Source organism: Copadichromis virginalis, linkage group LG14, assembly GCF_057382275.1.
Source record: "Copadichromis virginalis isolate Kocher_CV1m ecotype Utaka linkage group LG14, C_Virginalis_male_GT1.1, whole genome shotgun sequence".
Taxonomy (NCBI): Eukaryota; Metazoa; Chordata; class Actinopteri; order Cichliformes; family Cichlidae; genus Copadichromis; species Copadichromis virginalis.
Genome location: NC_140631.1, coordinates 34,130,489 through 34,146,928, shown reverse-complemented (window position 1 = coordinate 34,146,928; position 16,440 = coordinate 34,130,489). Strand labels below are relative to the sequence as shown.

The 16,440-nt window shown below is 39.2% G+C and overlaps 1 protein-coding gene across 2 annotated transcripts in view; it reads right to left on the bottom strand.

Annotated features, from left to right (window-relative positions):
• The window catches only part of nbeab (neurobeachin b), a 215,038-nt gene that overhangs the window by 166,065 nt on the left and 32,533 nt on the right, over nt 1-16,440 (bottom strand). For both annotated transcript variants that reach the window (XM_085430573.1, XM_085430574.1), the window contains exon 2: nt 244-475. In XM_085430573.1, coding sequence (XP_085286699.1) covers nt 244-475 — 232 coding nt within the window. The remainder of the gene's footprint in view (nt 1-243; nt 476-16,440) is intronic.

The window sequence follows — 16,440 nt, the reverse complement described above, 5'->3', positions numbered from 1 at the left end:
ATTTAGGGCTAAGTCGCCTTTTTTTTTTTTACGAAAACCTTCAGCAAAAAGTACAGAGAAATTGTCTTTTTGACTGAAGCTAAATCCTAACAGGCATTCTTATGTACTTTCTAGATATAAACATCATATTCATTACCATCAATTCATCTGAAAAAAACAACAACAAAGAAAACCCCAAACAAAACACACATACTACGTCTACTACAGGCAAAAAATGAAGACAGAATCATATCGTTATCGTACCTGCAATCATGTCATCCACTGAGCTCATTTTCAGCAACACCTGCTGGATAAGGCCCACTTCAGTGCTCGTTTGCAGATTTCGAACACTTTTTCGAAGGACCGCGGTAAACATGCTCCAGATTTCAGCCTGGCAGGTGATGTCACAGTGCTCCAGCAGCTCCACCAGGCAGCTGATGCTTTCCGCATCTTGGATAATGAAGTTGGTCTCCAGATCAAACTCACCACCCACCAACTGCAAAATAAGGTGAGACAGAAGGAAAATGTGTGAAGAGATTGAATTTTTATGCCTTTCACAGTAGTTTATTCTATGTTAATGTAATGGTCCAGCAAGTAGCAACCTTTATTAAATTTATACACTGGACACTAATGTTTGACCCAGCTTTCAACCCTCCCCCCCCCACACACACCTTTTTTTTTTTTCCCCTAGGGGGGACATTAACTAATAGGATCCTTTCATAAATGTTACACTTCACTACACTGATGGTTAGGGCTAGAACTGGAAAGAGAAAGTGAAAATCTTTTTCCTTCTACAAGATTTCGATCAGAATTTAAGCACCCATGAAAATAGAGCTGGCATACAACAAAATAAAAGGAGAAGGCAGATGGAGCCACTATAACTATACTGCTCCATTTAAAACACAATTGATAATCACTATTAAGAAAGTAGAAAAGTGCAATCGATAATGCAGTTCTTCGAGACCAAAAAGCATGAAATTAGCCCTTTAAAAAAGGGCATGGTATTTATGGAGTGTGTTGTCAACAACCTGCTGGTGGGCATCAAAGCAAGCAGGTGGAAAATGGACCTAGATACCCAATGCACATTACTGTGACTGACAGGTAATAGCTAGGTGAGAGCAAAAGCTGCCTAAAGTAGCAGAGAAAGACTAGTCCATGGAGGTATAAATAAGGCCTCACCTCAATCATCATCATCAGATCTTGGCACAATTACATTACAATGATGTGCGCTTCAGGGCTGCTAGGACTTCAAGTTCTGAATGACAGTCTTTGCTCCGAGTGCAGATGAAATAAAATATAGAAAAACCCTGCACAATAATGTACATATTCTCTCTGGGTAAAATACACATTGATGTGCATACAAAAAGTAAACTGTTCACAAACACAATTTCATCAGACACAGTCTGGCTGAGGTTTGAGGCTAAAAGTTATCGTTATTGGCCCACTTTGAGTTATTTGTATTGCAACAAGAGTTCACACAATAGCTTTACACACAACACAACAAGAGCATCCACAGTTATTAAAAAAATAATTGCAGGAAATGGAAAAATTCATAATGGGAACATTCATATGTAATGCTATTTGGTATTATGTACATAAAAGGGACTCAATATATAAGTCCTCCTATCAAGCATCATCAAACAATGACCTGAGAGCAATGTTAACTTTCCTACAGAGCAGATGGTTCAGGCAGTCTTTTATGTCAATAGACTTCCTAAGGAAACGTTTGCTATAAATGACCAAAAGCTTACCCATGACATCTTATTGGTCTACTGGTTGAGCTTTGTTGCCATCTCCCCACATTTAACAGCTGTTGCACATGTGGAGATCATAGAACTATAAATGGTAGAATAATTCTTAACATTAAAAAAATGAAATAAAAAGCACTTGTCAACATATTTAGAAAACCATTCTCAAACCAGACCTCTTCATCGGTCGATCAGTCTTCTTGACAAAAAACAGAGACATCAATCAGTGAGATGCTAACAATTGCAGGTATTCACAGCTTGAAAACACAGGTGGTGGTGGTGGGGGGGGGGGGGGGGGGGGGGGGGCACAGACGATTCTATAAACTCTATAAACCCAAACAAGCTGTAACACGTCTGTGTAAGTCTAGATCCAGGTTAACTGGTTTTGGACATTAACAGACTGATGGAAAGCTTAGGTCACCATTTCATAGAAGTGATTTTTCTAAATGATGCTCAGTTGGTACACCATTACACCAGCAAAATCATTATAGATCCATGCTTTCATGTTGTTAATGCCCAATTCTGACCATACCATCCAAGAAAGCAAAGACCTATCAGACCAAGCCACGTATTTCCAGTCTTCTATTGCTCAGTTTTGGTGACCTTGTGCAAACTGTAGCCTCAGTTTCCTGTTGTTAGCTGACAGCAGTGGCACATGGTGCAGCCTTCTGCTTCAAGGCTTTAGTGCATTCAGAGATGCTCTTCTGCATAACTTGTTTGTAACCAGGGGTTATTTGAGAGATTGCTCCTAACAGCTCGAAGCAGTTTGAAAGATGGTTCAGGGGAAAGTTCTTCTCTATTCTGATGGACAATGTGAACTTTGACACATTATTTTGACTATGTTTTCATGCCTAAATGCATTGATTTGCTACCATGTGATTGGCTGGTTAGATACGTTTTGTTCAGGTTAATTAAATAGGTGTACCTAATGAAGTGGTGAGTGTAATAATACAAAGAAAAAAAATTGGCATTATGCTTAATCATATATGATGTCAACAGATATTGTATTGAGAAAATGTAACAGCTCAGTCTATGCAGCACCTGCCATGTTCCCTTCTTTTATGAACTGTGACTGTGTCTTTACAGCATGAGGTTTACCCAAGATCACAATGCATTTATGTGATTTTTAATGTGTGGTTGTTTGAGGCATAAAGAATAACAATATATCAAAAGATTGATGATGAAAGCAACTTCCTGCAATTCAAATGCTGTCAAAGGTTGTCAGTAAATTATTATCAGACAAAAGACTCCTTTTTTAGTCGCTATGATGTTCGTCATCCACGAGCATATGCAATAAGAGGGAAAAAAGCCATAAAATCTAGACTAAACCTCATAATTCTTAAGTGCAATTGCCATTAATCACACTATTCACAGGCATGTCACAATCCCGAGAAGTGAAGTAATTGCAGGTTTGGTTCCTCAGAATAATTTTCACCCATTATCTTACAAGAGGCACATAAAGACATTGAATCACTGATTACACACTTAACAGGTGGACAGCACAGCGTATCTCAGCCATATAAAAATTCAATTCAGCATCAATGCACAGTTTGAACACTGCTTAGCTTCAGATGCAAACCCCATAATCAGTGTAAATGACCAAGCTTAGAAGGAAATGCTGCAGAAAACATAAAATTGCAACAAACTGTTGCTAAAAAGCAAAACCAAACTAGTATTACTATTCCACATAAAACAAGCAGTTACATCAAGTGAGTAAGGAAAATGTCCTGCTTGCAAACACGGCAAGATGCACACAACACAGCTGAAGTGAAAAACAGGGAAAACAAAGGGAGTACAGACAGTAAAGATTTGTGGTAAATTACAGCAAGTCATCCTCTACAGTTGTGTTTGATATGTCCCTATTCAGCTTCTGAAAAGGTCAGGTGATTCTTTGTTGGAGACTTGACATGGGTGGACAGCAAAATTACTGGTTTGTACTGAGATGATGCTTTTGGTGTTTGCTCCTAAGACCAATTGTAGTTTCCACTGTCATTCAAAGGCTTGCTATCATGGAAAAACCGACTATAACTGGCCCCTAAAAAATGTATTTCCTTAGGCTTAGATGGTGTAAAAGAACTTCTGGGTCTGGCTGTGATGATGGAAAACCTGCCAAAAGAGCTCTACACTACATTAATTAGACCTTCTTGGAAGAGTAGCTAGATAGATCCCGCTCCTATATTAAATGGTTATCTTAGCCTCCCTGGAGTTTTCTTAATGATAGCAAAATTGACAGCAGGAGCAGAAAATATTCTCCTCGGAACACCAGCCTGAACACCATGGGGGTAATAAACAGGAAACAAACTGCAGTTGCTCGTCACCTGGTTAGCAGAGAAGATGATGGTCCCAGCATAACCAGTAGTAGTGAGGCAACCATAAACAAAGATAAAAGCCGAAACATCTTTCAAGAAAGATGACCTCAAAGGAAGGATTCACCTTTCAGCATGACAATGACCTTTCGGCACATAGCAAAGACAGTGCTGCAGATGCTACGTGATATGTGTCTTAATGCCCAGTGATCAAGACACCAGCTATGGTCTGGAGGTGAATTTGCTTGAAAATCTTTGGAAAGGCCTAAAGGTTGTTTTCTCCAATAAATCCATCCGGTCTGTCAGGGGTTGTCACAAAAGACTAACACAAACGAGACAAAAAGTGTGATAGACGGAAGAGCATGTTGTGCTCATAAGTCAAGAAAAAGTGTCTTAAGTAATTAAGGCACTTCAAGGCATGTCCACTACACCGATGAATGAAAGAAAATGTCATGTCTAAAGTTTCCTATAGAGTGAAATGAAAGCATAACACTTCTAATAGCTCCTTCCAATGATCACTGTTAAGTCTCTAATGCTGTCCAATACCATCTAAAATGATAGCTAATGCAATCTATAATACTGTGTGCACTGCTTAAAGACCTGAAGAGGCAAAAATAATGAGATAATTGATGTAGGTAGGATTATTAAGACAGATACCAATATAATACTTGGTGATTTAAAAATCCTTTTTCTCCCCCAGACAAACAGGATACACAGATTTTCCTAACATGTGTAGGTCTTTATGAGTCCTTACTAAGATGTGGCATTGCAGTTTAAAAATAATCATGTTTTACTGTTGCAACCAGTTGTGTTCTAGTTTTTCACTCTGTTTGAGTCTGTTCTGTGTCAAATCTGTTACATGCAATCTGTTTCTGATAATACAGCGACCCTAACTTTATTAATTTGTCACAAATTACATACCCGTTGCAATCAACATAGAGAGAATTTCACATTTAACTATTTCACTAGCTGGGTCCCCGTCCTCATTTTAGGTTTGACAGCATTTTAATAGGTAAAAGTGAATGCTTTGACATGAATTGAGCTGTGGTTTGGGAAAGGCCTCGATAGGGGCCTGGCAGATCCCCACGCATTAAATAGAAATGAAAAGTTAAAGAATTGAGAACAAGGAGGGAGGGAGGGTGGGACACGTAAACGAGAATGAACAGCTTGCAGAAGTGGGGGAACCCATGTAGATGACAACAGGAAGGAGAGTGTTTGGAGGCGTGGTCCTGCTCCTGAAATTCCGATACATAATCTCCAATACATTTGTGCTCAGCAACCTTCCTGTTCAACCTTTCTGACTTCTCCACTTTACAGTCGATTGTGGAATATGTAAGAGGAAAGAAATTTAATTAACTGACTTGTTGCAACAATGGAAACCTGTTAAAGTACCATAGTCAAATTCAGTGAGCTCTGTAGAAAGGACCCATTCTTGTAGTCATCAAAGCAGTCTGCATGGCAAAGGGACTGAAAACACCTGAATACTTTTGCCCATATAGTGTTGCTTTAAAGGACCCATCTAAAACACTATTATATAAGGAAACAGAGAGAGGATGTGACTGTACTCTAATTTATTTTGCAACTGTCTTTCTGCCCCTGATGATTCCCAATGATAGAGCACTGGTAGCTTTGTTTGTTTTGTTTACCATATTTAAACCCAAGGGTGTCTGAGTGTGCTGGTGAGACTGAGCTCCTCTGCCAAATCCTTTCCCACTGACACTCAACGATCGCTAATCTGCACTGTCAAACTCCAGCTTTGTAAAATACAACCATCAAAAATTCAGACACAATTACATCATCAAACTGGTTAAGTTAACTACAGTGGGGCAAAAAAGTATTTAGTCAGCCACCGATTGTGCAAGTTCCCCCACCTAAAATGAAGACAAAGGTCAGTAATTTGCACCAGAGGTACACTTCAACTGTGAGAGACAGAATGTGAAAAAAAAAATCCATGAATCCACATGGTAGGATTTGTAAAGAATTTATTCGTAAATCAGGGTGGAAAATAAGTATTTGGTCAATAACAAAAATACAACTCAATACTTTGTAACATAACCTTTGTTGGCAATAACAGAGGTCAAACGTTTACTATAGGTCTTTACCAGGTTTGCACACACAGTAGCTGGTATTTTGGCCCATTCCTCCATGCAGATCTTCTCGAGAGCAGTGATGTTTTGGGGCTGTCGCCGAGCAACACGGACTTTCAACTCCCGCCACAGATTTTCTATGGGGTTGAGGTCTGGAGACTGGCTAGGCCACTCCAGGACTTTCAAATGCTTCTTACGGAGCCACTCCTTTGTTGCCCGGGCGGTGTGTTTTGGATCATTGTCATGTTGGAAGACCCAGCCTCGTTTCATCTTCAAAGTTCTCACTGATGGAAGGAGGTTTTGGCTCAAAATCTCACGATACATGGCCCCATTCATTCTGTCCTTAACACGGATCAGTCGTCCTGTCCCCTTGGCAGAAAAACAGCCCCATAGCATGATGTTTCCACCCCCATGCTTCACAGTAGGTATGGTGTTCTTGGGATGCCACTCAGTATTCTTCTTCCTCCAAACACGACGAGTTGAGTTTATACCAAAAAGTTCTACTTTGGTTTCATCTGACCACATGACATTCTCCCAATCCTCTGCTGTATCATCCATGTGCTCTCTGGCAAACTTCAGACGGGCCTGGACCTGCACTGGCTTCAGCAGCGGAACACGTCTGGCACTGCGGGATTTGATTCCCTGCCGTTGTAGTGTGTTACTGATGGTGACCTTTGTTACTTTGGTCCCAGCTCTCTGCAGGTCATTCACCAGGTCCCCCCGTGTGGTTCTGGGATCTTTGCTCACCGTTCTCATGATCATTTTGACCCCACGGGATGAGATCTTGCGTGGAGCCCCAGATCGAGGGAGATTATCAGTGGTCTTGTATGTCTTCCATTTTCTGATGATTGCTCCCACAGTTGATTTTTTCACACCAAGCTGCTTGCCTATTGTAGATTCACTCTTCCCAGTCTGGTGCAGGTCTACAATACTTTTCCTGGTGTCCTTCGAAAGCTCTTTGGTCTTGGCCATGGCGGAGTTTGGAGTCTGACTGTTTGAGGCTGTGGACAGGTGTCTTTTATACAGATGATGAGTTCAAACAGGTGCCATTCATACAGGTAACGAGTGGGGGACAGAAAAGCTTCTTACAGAAGACGTTACAGGTCTGTGAGAGCCAGAGATTTTCCTTGTTTGAGGTGACCAAATACTTATTTTCCACCCTAATTTACGAATAAATTCTTTACAAATCCTACCATGTGAATTCATGGATTTTTTTTCACATTCTGTCTCTCACAGTTGAAGTGTACCTCTGGTGCAAATTACTGACCTCTGTCATAATTTTAGGTGGGGGAACTTGCACAATCGGTGGCTGATTAAATACTTTTTTGCCCCACTGTATATGTCAAAAAAGCAAGCCAGTGGCTTTAGTGGTTTAAAGAGTCTATGAATTTATTGAATCATTAAAGCCCTGTTAAAAAACAGTGTTATAAATAAGAAGATTCAAGGTTGCTAAAGGTGGTTAATATCAGTCTGGCTATGGGAAATTACATCTAAACCTCCATCAGTATGAATATGGGGGGAAAAAAAGACAAATGGTGTTCTGCACTCTTTAAGCCTTATTTCAAGTCTTATCTTGAGATGTGATCAGATATCGTTGTAAAGCTGAACTGTCAATCAGGGTTGTACACCTAATCACAGTTGCCACTGACATAGTGATTTCACACTTAGCTACATTTATGAAAAAAATACTAAAAGGTATGCTGTCTTTATAGGAAAGAGGTTAAATAAAATTATTTAAAGCAATAGGTTTAAAAAAATAAAAAATAAAAAAAAACTATTACAGGCACCAACTTTTTTCAGACATTTTATTTATCCAAAAGGGAAAAATAATAATGTTTCTGATTTCTGTATGTGTCCTTTGGAGGATCCAAATAATGCCACTTTTAATCACATGTTCCTTTCTGCCGCTTCGTCTCACTAAAGGGAAGATTCTAAGAAAGGATGGGCTCCATCTGAAGACTTTTAGGTGTTTGAGTGTTAAGGTCTGTCTTGCAGTTCTGAGTCAGAATATCAAGTTTCATCTTTAGTATTTATTATAGTCTCTGTGCAACTTTGTTTTCACTCAAATACAAACTTAAATGGAACTGAATCATTTGACATTTCTTTGAAAGTGCCATGGTTCAACATCAAAGAGGCATAAATGTTCTGCATAGTGCGAGAGCACTGGATTGCAGAGAAACACACAGACACATGTACGTCCACCTGTACAGAAAGTCTTAGTCATATGGAAGCCTGGTATAATTGAGAGAAGAAAACTCCGCAGCCAACAATTCACAAGTACCCATTGTGCTTAAAAATCAGGGTTTTGCAGACAGTCATTTACCTATTCTCAGGGGAAGGGCCAATGGAAGGGGAAAACCTGCTTCCTGTAGCTATGGCTAAACATATAATTTCAATTAAGAATATCTGCCTGGGACTATTAAGATGCCCAGAAGCTCAGTGCAGCGCCAGGTCGATGGGTTGAAAAAAAATAAAAACGAGAGGAAGCTTATGAAAACACTACAATGTGAGTCGGGAGAGCAACACCACCTTAATTAGGCTCTAACTCGTATGGATGCAGCTCAGGCTGTCAGATGTCAGGATGGTGAGTGACAGCTAGCTATTTTCACTATACAGCACCTCAAAATCAAGAGAAAGACTTTCCATTCACAAACCAGAGGTGAAGTAAGGAGTAGTAATAATGTCTCTCAGTCACTCAAGCACACTGGCGCATCACTAAGCTGCTCACCACCATATATGCAATCAGTAATTCCATCTGGCTGACCTGCATAGACTGATATTCCTATTAAATTACAAATAACCCAGCAGAGATTGTTGTGCCACCCATTCACTTTCTTAACCACTTATGGATTCCAGGGTCATAATGGGACTGGAGCCTATCCCACCTGTGAATGGGCAAAAGGTGGGGAGCATCATGGACAGATTGTCAGTCTATCATAGGGAACACAGAGTAACAGACAATCATTCATGCTATCATGCACACCTTTTTAGGATCACCAGTAAATCAACATGCATGCCTTTGGACTGTGGGACAAAGCCAGAGTTCACACAAGCATGACGACACAAGGCAAACTCCATAAAGTTAAGAAGTTTGTAAGTTTTTTACTGTAATGGGATGATGGGATATGCAGTCCACCAAGTAGGTATTTATTTTACTTGGTAGCATGGCTAAAAATTTGAAAGCAATTAAGGTGTCCGTTACTTACCCCAGTGGACACTCTCTTTTAGTGCGACAGGGTTATATGAACTTCAATTAAATACCTTTAAATAACTTTTTTCCATCAAACAACTTGTGTGCCATTGCCATGAGACACAGTATTAAGAGTTACATCTGAGCCCTCGACAATCCCCCCACTTTCAACTACTTCTGATTAGGCCAGGGCTAGAGGCTTACTGTCGCCATGGTGACAGGCAGCAATGACTGGACTTGAGACAGTTTCCAAGGGAAGTCTATAGTGGCCACTAAATTGGGTGAAAATAAATAGAAGTGATGTCCTATTTACAAAGACTGCTGCAGTGACGGAGTCGCTTGAAAGCAGATGTGGAGAGTACAAATATCCTCCCTGATATTTTTAAATTGATAAAATGAGAAGTGCCCCTGGTTTAAAGACAAATTTATGCAGTCTTCAAGATCACACAGATACTGTCCATTCTGTTAATAAAATTGGTTACCATTGTATTTATCCCTAAAAAATTAACTGGGACCTTCATAATCATCGAATGCACAGGATTGATAATGCTGAGTTTGCCAATCAGAACTACTTTAAACTTGCACAAAAAGGCTAAAAAGAAGTGCACTCTGGTAAGGTTCAACTACAAAAATTAGGAAAGCCAGCAGCTCCCATCTATTGAAAAACCAATGCAGTCAAGGGGATGATGAAAAATGTGGCATGCACAAGTAAAGAGGAGGAAACAACAAACTGACCATTCCCCAGCCAAGTGCTTAACAGCACCAGAGAGAGTTAAATGCAGAATACAATATTCAAGCAGCATACTTGGGTTTTTTTCACCCAATAACTTTGCTCATTTCTTCATGGTTTCTGCAAAAATATATATACTTTTAAACACCAAGGAGAAAAAGACAAATAAATCTCAGAAGTGTGAAATAATAACGGACATGAAAGAGAGTTATGTAATGGTAGCACAATCCATTCACACAAAACACAAGAATAAGTCTGGATTTAGACCCACAGTCTATTTTGAAAAATATCATTGAAGAAATAATGAATAATTTTCAAGTGTCTGTATTTTGAATAATGTATCACAAATACAGAAGAGAACCGAAAAGGAAGGTAAAAAGCATTCTCTACTTCTGAAAACAAATATGCTAATTTGGGTGTTCTTGCATTAAAAAAGAAAAAGAATGGAAATGATAAAAAGTAAAAAGTCACAGTTGAACCACAGAAATAAGATTATGAATTTGGATAACGGGGTTCACCTCTGCAGATAAAATAAGGATAGAAAATACAGAATTAGAGCTCTCCAAGTCGTAATGGAACTACAAACAATATTAAGCTGAGAACTATATTCAAAAACGAAATGTCAAACTAATTTGGGAAACCATTCATACAAGAGAATTTCTCTTGCTTGGAGAAAAAGAAATGTGCAAAAAACAAACTGCTAACCATATTAGCTTTTAGGCTTTCTCCAATGTGCCGAAACAAATGACATGAAAAGAAAAATGGATCAAGATGTTATGCAAATGCCGCCGTGCCTTGCGACAAAATGGTGCTGCCACTCCAGGGAACAATTCTGAAGAGTTGAGCTGGAAGCCCACTCAGGGCCATTCTTTCTTTAGTCTGAAAATGTCACCAAAATAAAGGTCAAGCCATTTAAGGCAGATGGGTGAGAAGCGTTGGAGGAGGGAGTGTCAAAAATGTAAGAAATTAGTTTATTGCTTCTGTGCTTCCACTGAGTTTGATGAATGGCCTTCACATCAATGCTGAACTATGCTAATGGCCATACTAATGCCCCTATCCTCTCTGCTTCACTGATGAGTTAAGCACACAACAGTGCTGCGGACTGTCTGCAAGGGAGAAAATAATTATTCTTTCTCCCTTTAAAAGGCAATCATTGTCTAAAGCTTGCAGGGAGACATCAGACGCCACATTCAACATTTTCAAAATACTGTAAAATTCACACTACACGACATTTTTTGTGCTAGACTGTTGATATATAGACACAAACGGTGCATAATTTGCACAACTAATGTCAGACAAGGAGTACGGATTCCGAGATAATGCTGCATACAAATTACAGTCATATTGACAGCACCATCCTTCTGTCTACACTGAATATTGTTTCCTTGGGAGAGCAAGTCCCATCTCTGACTAAACACATGGTTAAACTACAGTACGAGAGAAAAAGGAGTTGAAATCAATATGACAGTCTCTTAAGTCTCATAGTGGCAGAGAACCATATCTTAGTCCTGGCATGCTTGAGAGAGTGGAACACTTCCTCATTTTCTACTCAATCACGATTCATATTTGCTTTGCCACATCATGCAACCATGTGAAAACTGTGTCTATTTAACCAAGGCCAAAAATTTAATACAGGCTTTTTGGCTTACTGAATTATACAGGGAAGATTTGCAGGGATATTGCAAACACACTCATCTCTGATTTCATGCTACAGCTAAACCAAACAGAGTCAGACTCTTTTGCAAACCCATATGGAAAGGAAATAGAAAAACAAAACACCTTGTAAGAATTTTGTTGGGGAAAGCTCGGATTTCAGTTAAGTCTTCCAAGCCTCATGCTATGACTTCCTCATTAAAGTAACCTCTTTCCCCTTTTTCACAATGAAAATTGATTACTTTATGCTAACAAAGAAATCAGTTTTCCAGGAATGATTTGCTAGCAATAGGTTGGACTCTTAACCTTAATTCCTTAATTCCCCCTACCTTAATTCTTCATGACAGAGATTCAATGAGGTGCTGGTGACGTTACTCAGAGATTTAGGTCTATGTCGACATGATAGCATGACACAGTTACTGCAGTTTTGTCAGCTGAACATCTACGATCTCAATCTTCTGTTCCCTCCCATCTTAAAGGTTGGATTGAGATCTTGTGAATATGAAGGCCATTTAAGTACAGTGAAATCATTGTTCAAGGAACCAATTTGAGACGATTTGAACTTTGTGACATGGTACATTAATCCTGCTGAAAGCAGCAGGCAGAAGAGGTACACCGTGTTCACGTAGGGATGGGCACCATCAGCAAAGGCACCAAAGTAGACTGTAATGTTTAATATGTTTCTTAGCTGACAGAAGTGGCACCCAGTGTAGTCTTCTGCTTCTGTAGTCCATCTGCTTCAAGATTTGATATGTTTTACAGTCAGAGATGCCACTTGATATACCTTGGTTATATCAATTATTTGAGTTACTTTTGCCCTATCAGCTCCATGCCAATCTAGCCACTGACATATAGCATCAACAAGACATTTTTGGCACTTCGGTAGATCAGTAGGTTCAAGTTCTCTTCCCGTTAAAGTAAGTCATTCCTCCTCCTGTTCCTCCTCCTCATCATCATCACCATCATCATCATCATCATCATCAAGTTCTTGGTGTCAGACCATTGGGGTTCTCTCTCTAATACTGCAGGGTTTTTACCTTACCTTGAGATGACTGTTTTTGCGAGTTAGCACTATATAAAGAAAATGGAATTGAATTACATATCCATCTGGAAAAAGTTTGAACCAATCATTTCTTATCTTGCCGCAAACTGTGAAGCACATGTTTGCGTCATAATTGAAAGTACACCTCATGTTTGAGAAGCACTATCTAGACAGATGAGAGGATACAGGCCGCATAACACCCACTGCATTATACCAACTAACTTCTGTGTGACACCTGGGGAGGCTCCTCTCCTTCACCAAAAATTAGGCTCAGTCTAACATGTAGCCGACAGCAGCCACCTGGTGTGTCTGAATTTCGGAGCACATCTCATGTCATGTACAGTCAGAGTGTGGATACAAAGAAAGACTATATTTGACATCCAAATGTCTGACAGTGGTGGACAAATTTGGCAATATTTGTTTTCTCACAGCTCAGAGGACAGTGACATAATCAAAAGGGAATGTGCTTAAATCATAAAGGCAATTACGTTAAGCTTGTAAAATAAATTTTTAAGTTTTCAAGTAACCTTTAATGTCACCATTTCTGAATACAGCTGCAATACATGCATCCAATCTAAACTAGGTACATGCACTGGGAGGTCTGGAGAGAATGTGACCTGAATTACTGACGCAGTCCTCACATGTGACCAGACAGTGACTATGACATCAGGACGGCTCGTGTTTGTGGAAACAGTGCCAGAGATTTAAAGATTATGTGTTTATGCTTCACTGAACTGGGCGCTTGCAGCATACAGATGGGGCTAACAAGCCCTCAGAAATGATGATGATGAAAGTTGCTCCGTAATCATTCAGTCAAAGAGGGAAGCCAGGGGCAAGGATCGTGGAAAATCTTTAGTTAACAGATCCTTTTTGAATTTATTATCTGGAAACATCTGCTTGTCAGTTCAGTGACAAGTTTGTCGTCATACCTTCTCATTATCAGCTGGGTTTGCAAACTCACGACATATCAGAAATAAAAAACCAACACACACAAAGATTTGTTTCTCTGATTTCTGGCTACTTATATTTTATATTCTTTTACTATATACAAGGCAAGATTTCCAGAAAATGTTGCTTTGCTTAATTTTTTAAGTCCAATATGCTGATTGGAATATATAATTGAACACTAATTGCCTCACTATAGTGTTTTGCACATGGAAGACCTATCAACATTAAATTATTCCTGACAGTTAATTAACCTAATGTAAACTACATTTCACAGTACAAATTGCTGGTAAGTTGCTATTATGGCTGTGGTAGTGGCTCAAAAGCTGCAGCAATTTCTTTGTTTTCTTTATTCATTTCAATATTTATTTTTAAATAGGAAGGCTAAAACTTATTTTACTGTTGGAACAATAAATCAGCTTTTTAATGCTTTTGAACAGCTGCATCACTAACGACACTGACAGCTTTATCATGATTAAAATTATGTGTAACTCATAAAAAATGTGATCATTTAAAAATGCTCTCCTTTTCTAGCAGAAGGCTGGTAGATACAAATCACACCCTAACTACCAAGATATAGAAGCTGCATTTAACTTTCAGGCTTATCAGCCCCAGATTCACTTGTAGCATGATGGAAGTCCTAACATTTAACCAACATCTTAAAAAAAGAACATCATTGGGACAGTCTGGCGGTACACAAAGAGACACCCTAAATCACCAGAACAACACTCAACGTACTTAACAAAACATTCTCTGCAAAAATACCAAGAAGAAATAGTACTGCGTTAAAGGTAAAGAGCACCCTTGCCAAATATTGATCTGTTCTAGATTTCTTCAGATTACTGCAAGTTCATTGATAAATAAAATTCATTCATATCATTACTTTTTAAAGCACCCTCATCTTATTTTGAAAGCCTCAGAGAGTGGAAGTTATTGTTTTCTTTATAGTCAATGACAGTTTGCTGCAGAAAGATGACTGCAGCAAAATTTTATTTTCCCGTTTGCTTGTTTTTTCATTTGAATTATAATATTTTAGCAATATTAGCAGTTTCAGCACTAAAAATCAAAAATTATGCAGACACTTACATGACCATACCTCTCATCTGTGATCCATTCAGTTTTTGAGACAACTGCTATTTGAAACATTTTATAATTCATGAATATACAAAATTGCCAACTTTATTGCCTTTCGCCAGCTATTTTCCATCAGGCCAAATGTAAGTAGAACATTAATATTTGGACTAGAGAAACATCGAGAGTTTTATGAACAGAGACTCAGCTGTCAACAGGGTTAACTCTTACACAAGGGAAAAAAAATAGGAAAATCTCTTGTTGCTGAATATTTTCAGTATCATTTCCCTCAACTTCAGCCTCTCTAATTCATCATTATTTTTATTTTATCTTTAATACTCAGCTGTGAAATCCAGACTTATAATGTAAAACATCCACCCTTTTATTCCTTATCTTCCACTTATCCAATTCATAGTTGCAGTGGTGCTGGAACCAATCCAAATGCGAGAGGCAGGGTAGATCCAGGACAGGTCACCTGACTGTCTCAGCATTAACACATAAAGACAGACAACCATTCATGCTTACATTAACACCTACAACCAATCCAGAATCATCAGGTAACCTAACGTGCATTTCTTTGGAAGGGCCAGAGTACCTGGCAAGAACCCATACAGGCAGGGAAAGCTTGCAAACGCCACACAGAAGGTCCTATTTTTGAACCCAGGTCCTGGGTTTATTTGCAACATTGCCAATCCTTTTTATTTTCATAAATTATTGACATGGATATGAGAATAGAACATAACATGTGCACAGCTCAATGTAACAAACTCCAACACAGTGTTAACATTGTTCACCAATAATTTTCTTCTGAAAATAATAACGAAATAAAAAACTAAAAACACAATGTGGTCCGATTTCTGCTGTAGCATTCAAATGGTCGGGTCGGGTCGGAGCTTAAAAAACATGAGAGCATGGATCCATCTTACATTAATGGTATAATAGTGTGGGGGGGTATTCCCTTGGCAGTTTCTGAACCCTTTAATACCAACTAAGCATCACTTGTTTCCACAGCTTACCTGAGTGTTGTTACTAACCATGTCCAACACAGCAGTGTACCCGTCATCTGCTGGCTCTTTCCAGCAGGATAACGCGCCATGTCACAATGCTCAAACTTTGTGAACATGACAATCATTTCACTGTTCTTAAATGGCCCCCATAGTCACCAGAACTCTGTTCAATAGAGGACCTCTGGCATGGGGTGGAATGGGAGATTTCTATCATGGATATCCAACTAACAGATCTGTGGCAGCTGTGTGATACTATCATATCAATACGGACCTAATTCTCAGAGGAATGTTGGACCTTGTTGAATCTGTGCAACAATAAAACAGTTCTGTACCAGCAAGGAGTGAACAAAAAAAGAATTATGGAGAAATTGGAAAATTTGGAATAAATACACAAACAATCCTCCTGATCTTAACAGCATAACTTGAGTAAAACTACTGACATCTAACGGATAACCTTAGGTGTTGAGAAGACCAGACTATTTGAAGTGTTTCAAAGTCTAAGCCAAACCTTCAGCTACTGTTTTTGTAAGTAAAGTGGACAGGCTGTCAGAGAGGACCATGAGCCAATATGTTTACTGAACGGGTTGCGTTAGAATAGCAAGTCATGGCAAGACAACAGCAATCATACACAAGTCACTGTTGCTCAGACATGGAACCCTTCAGCCTCACACTGGGACTCAAA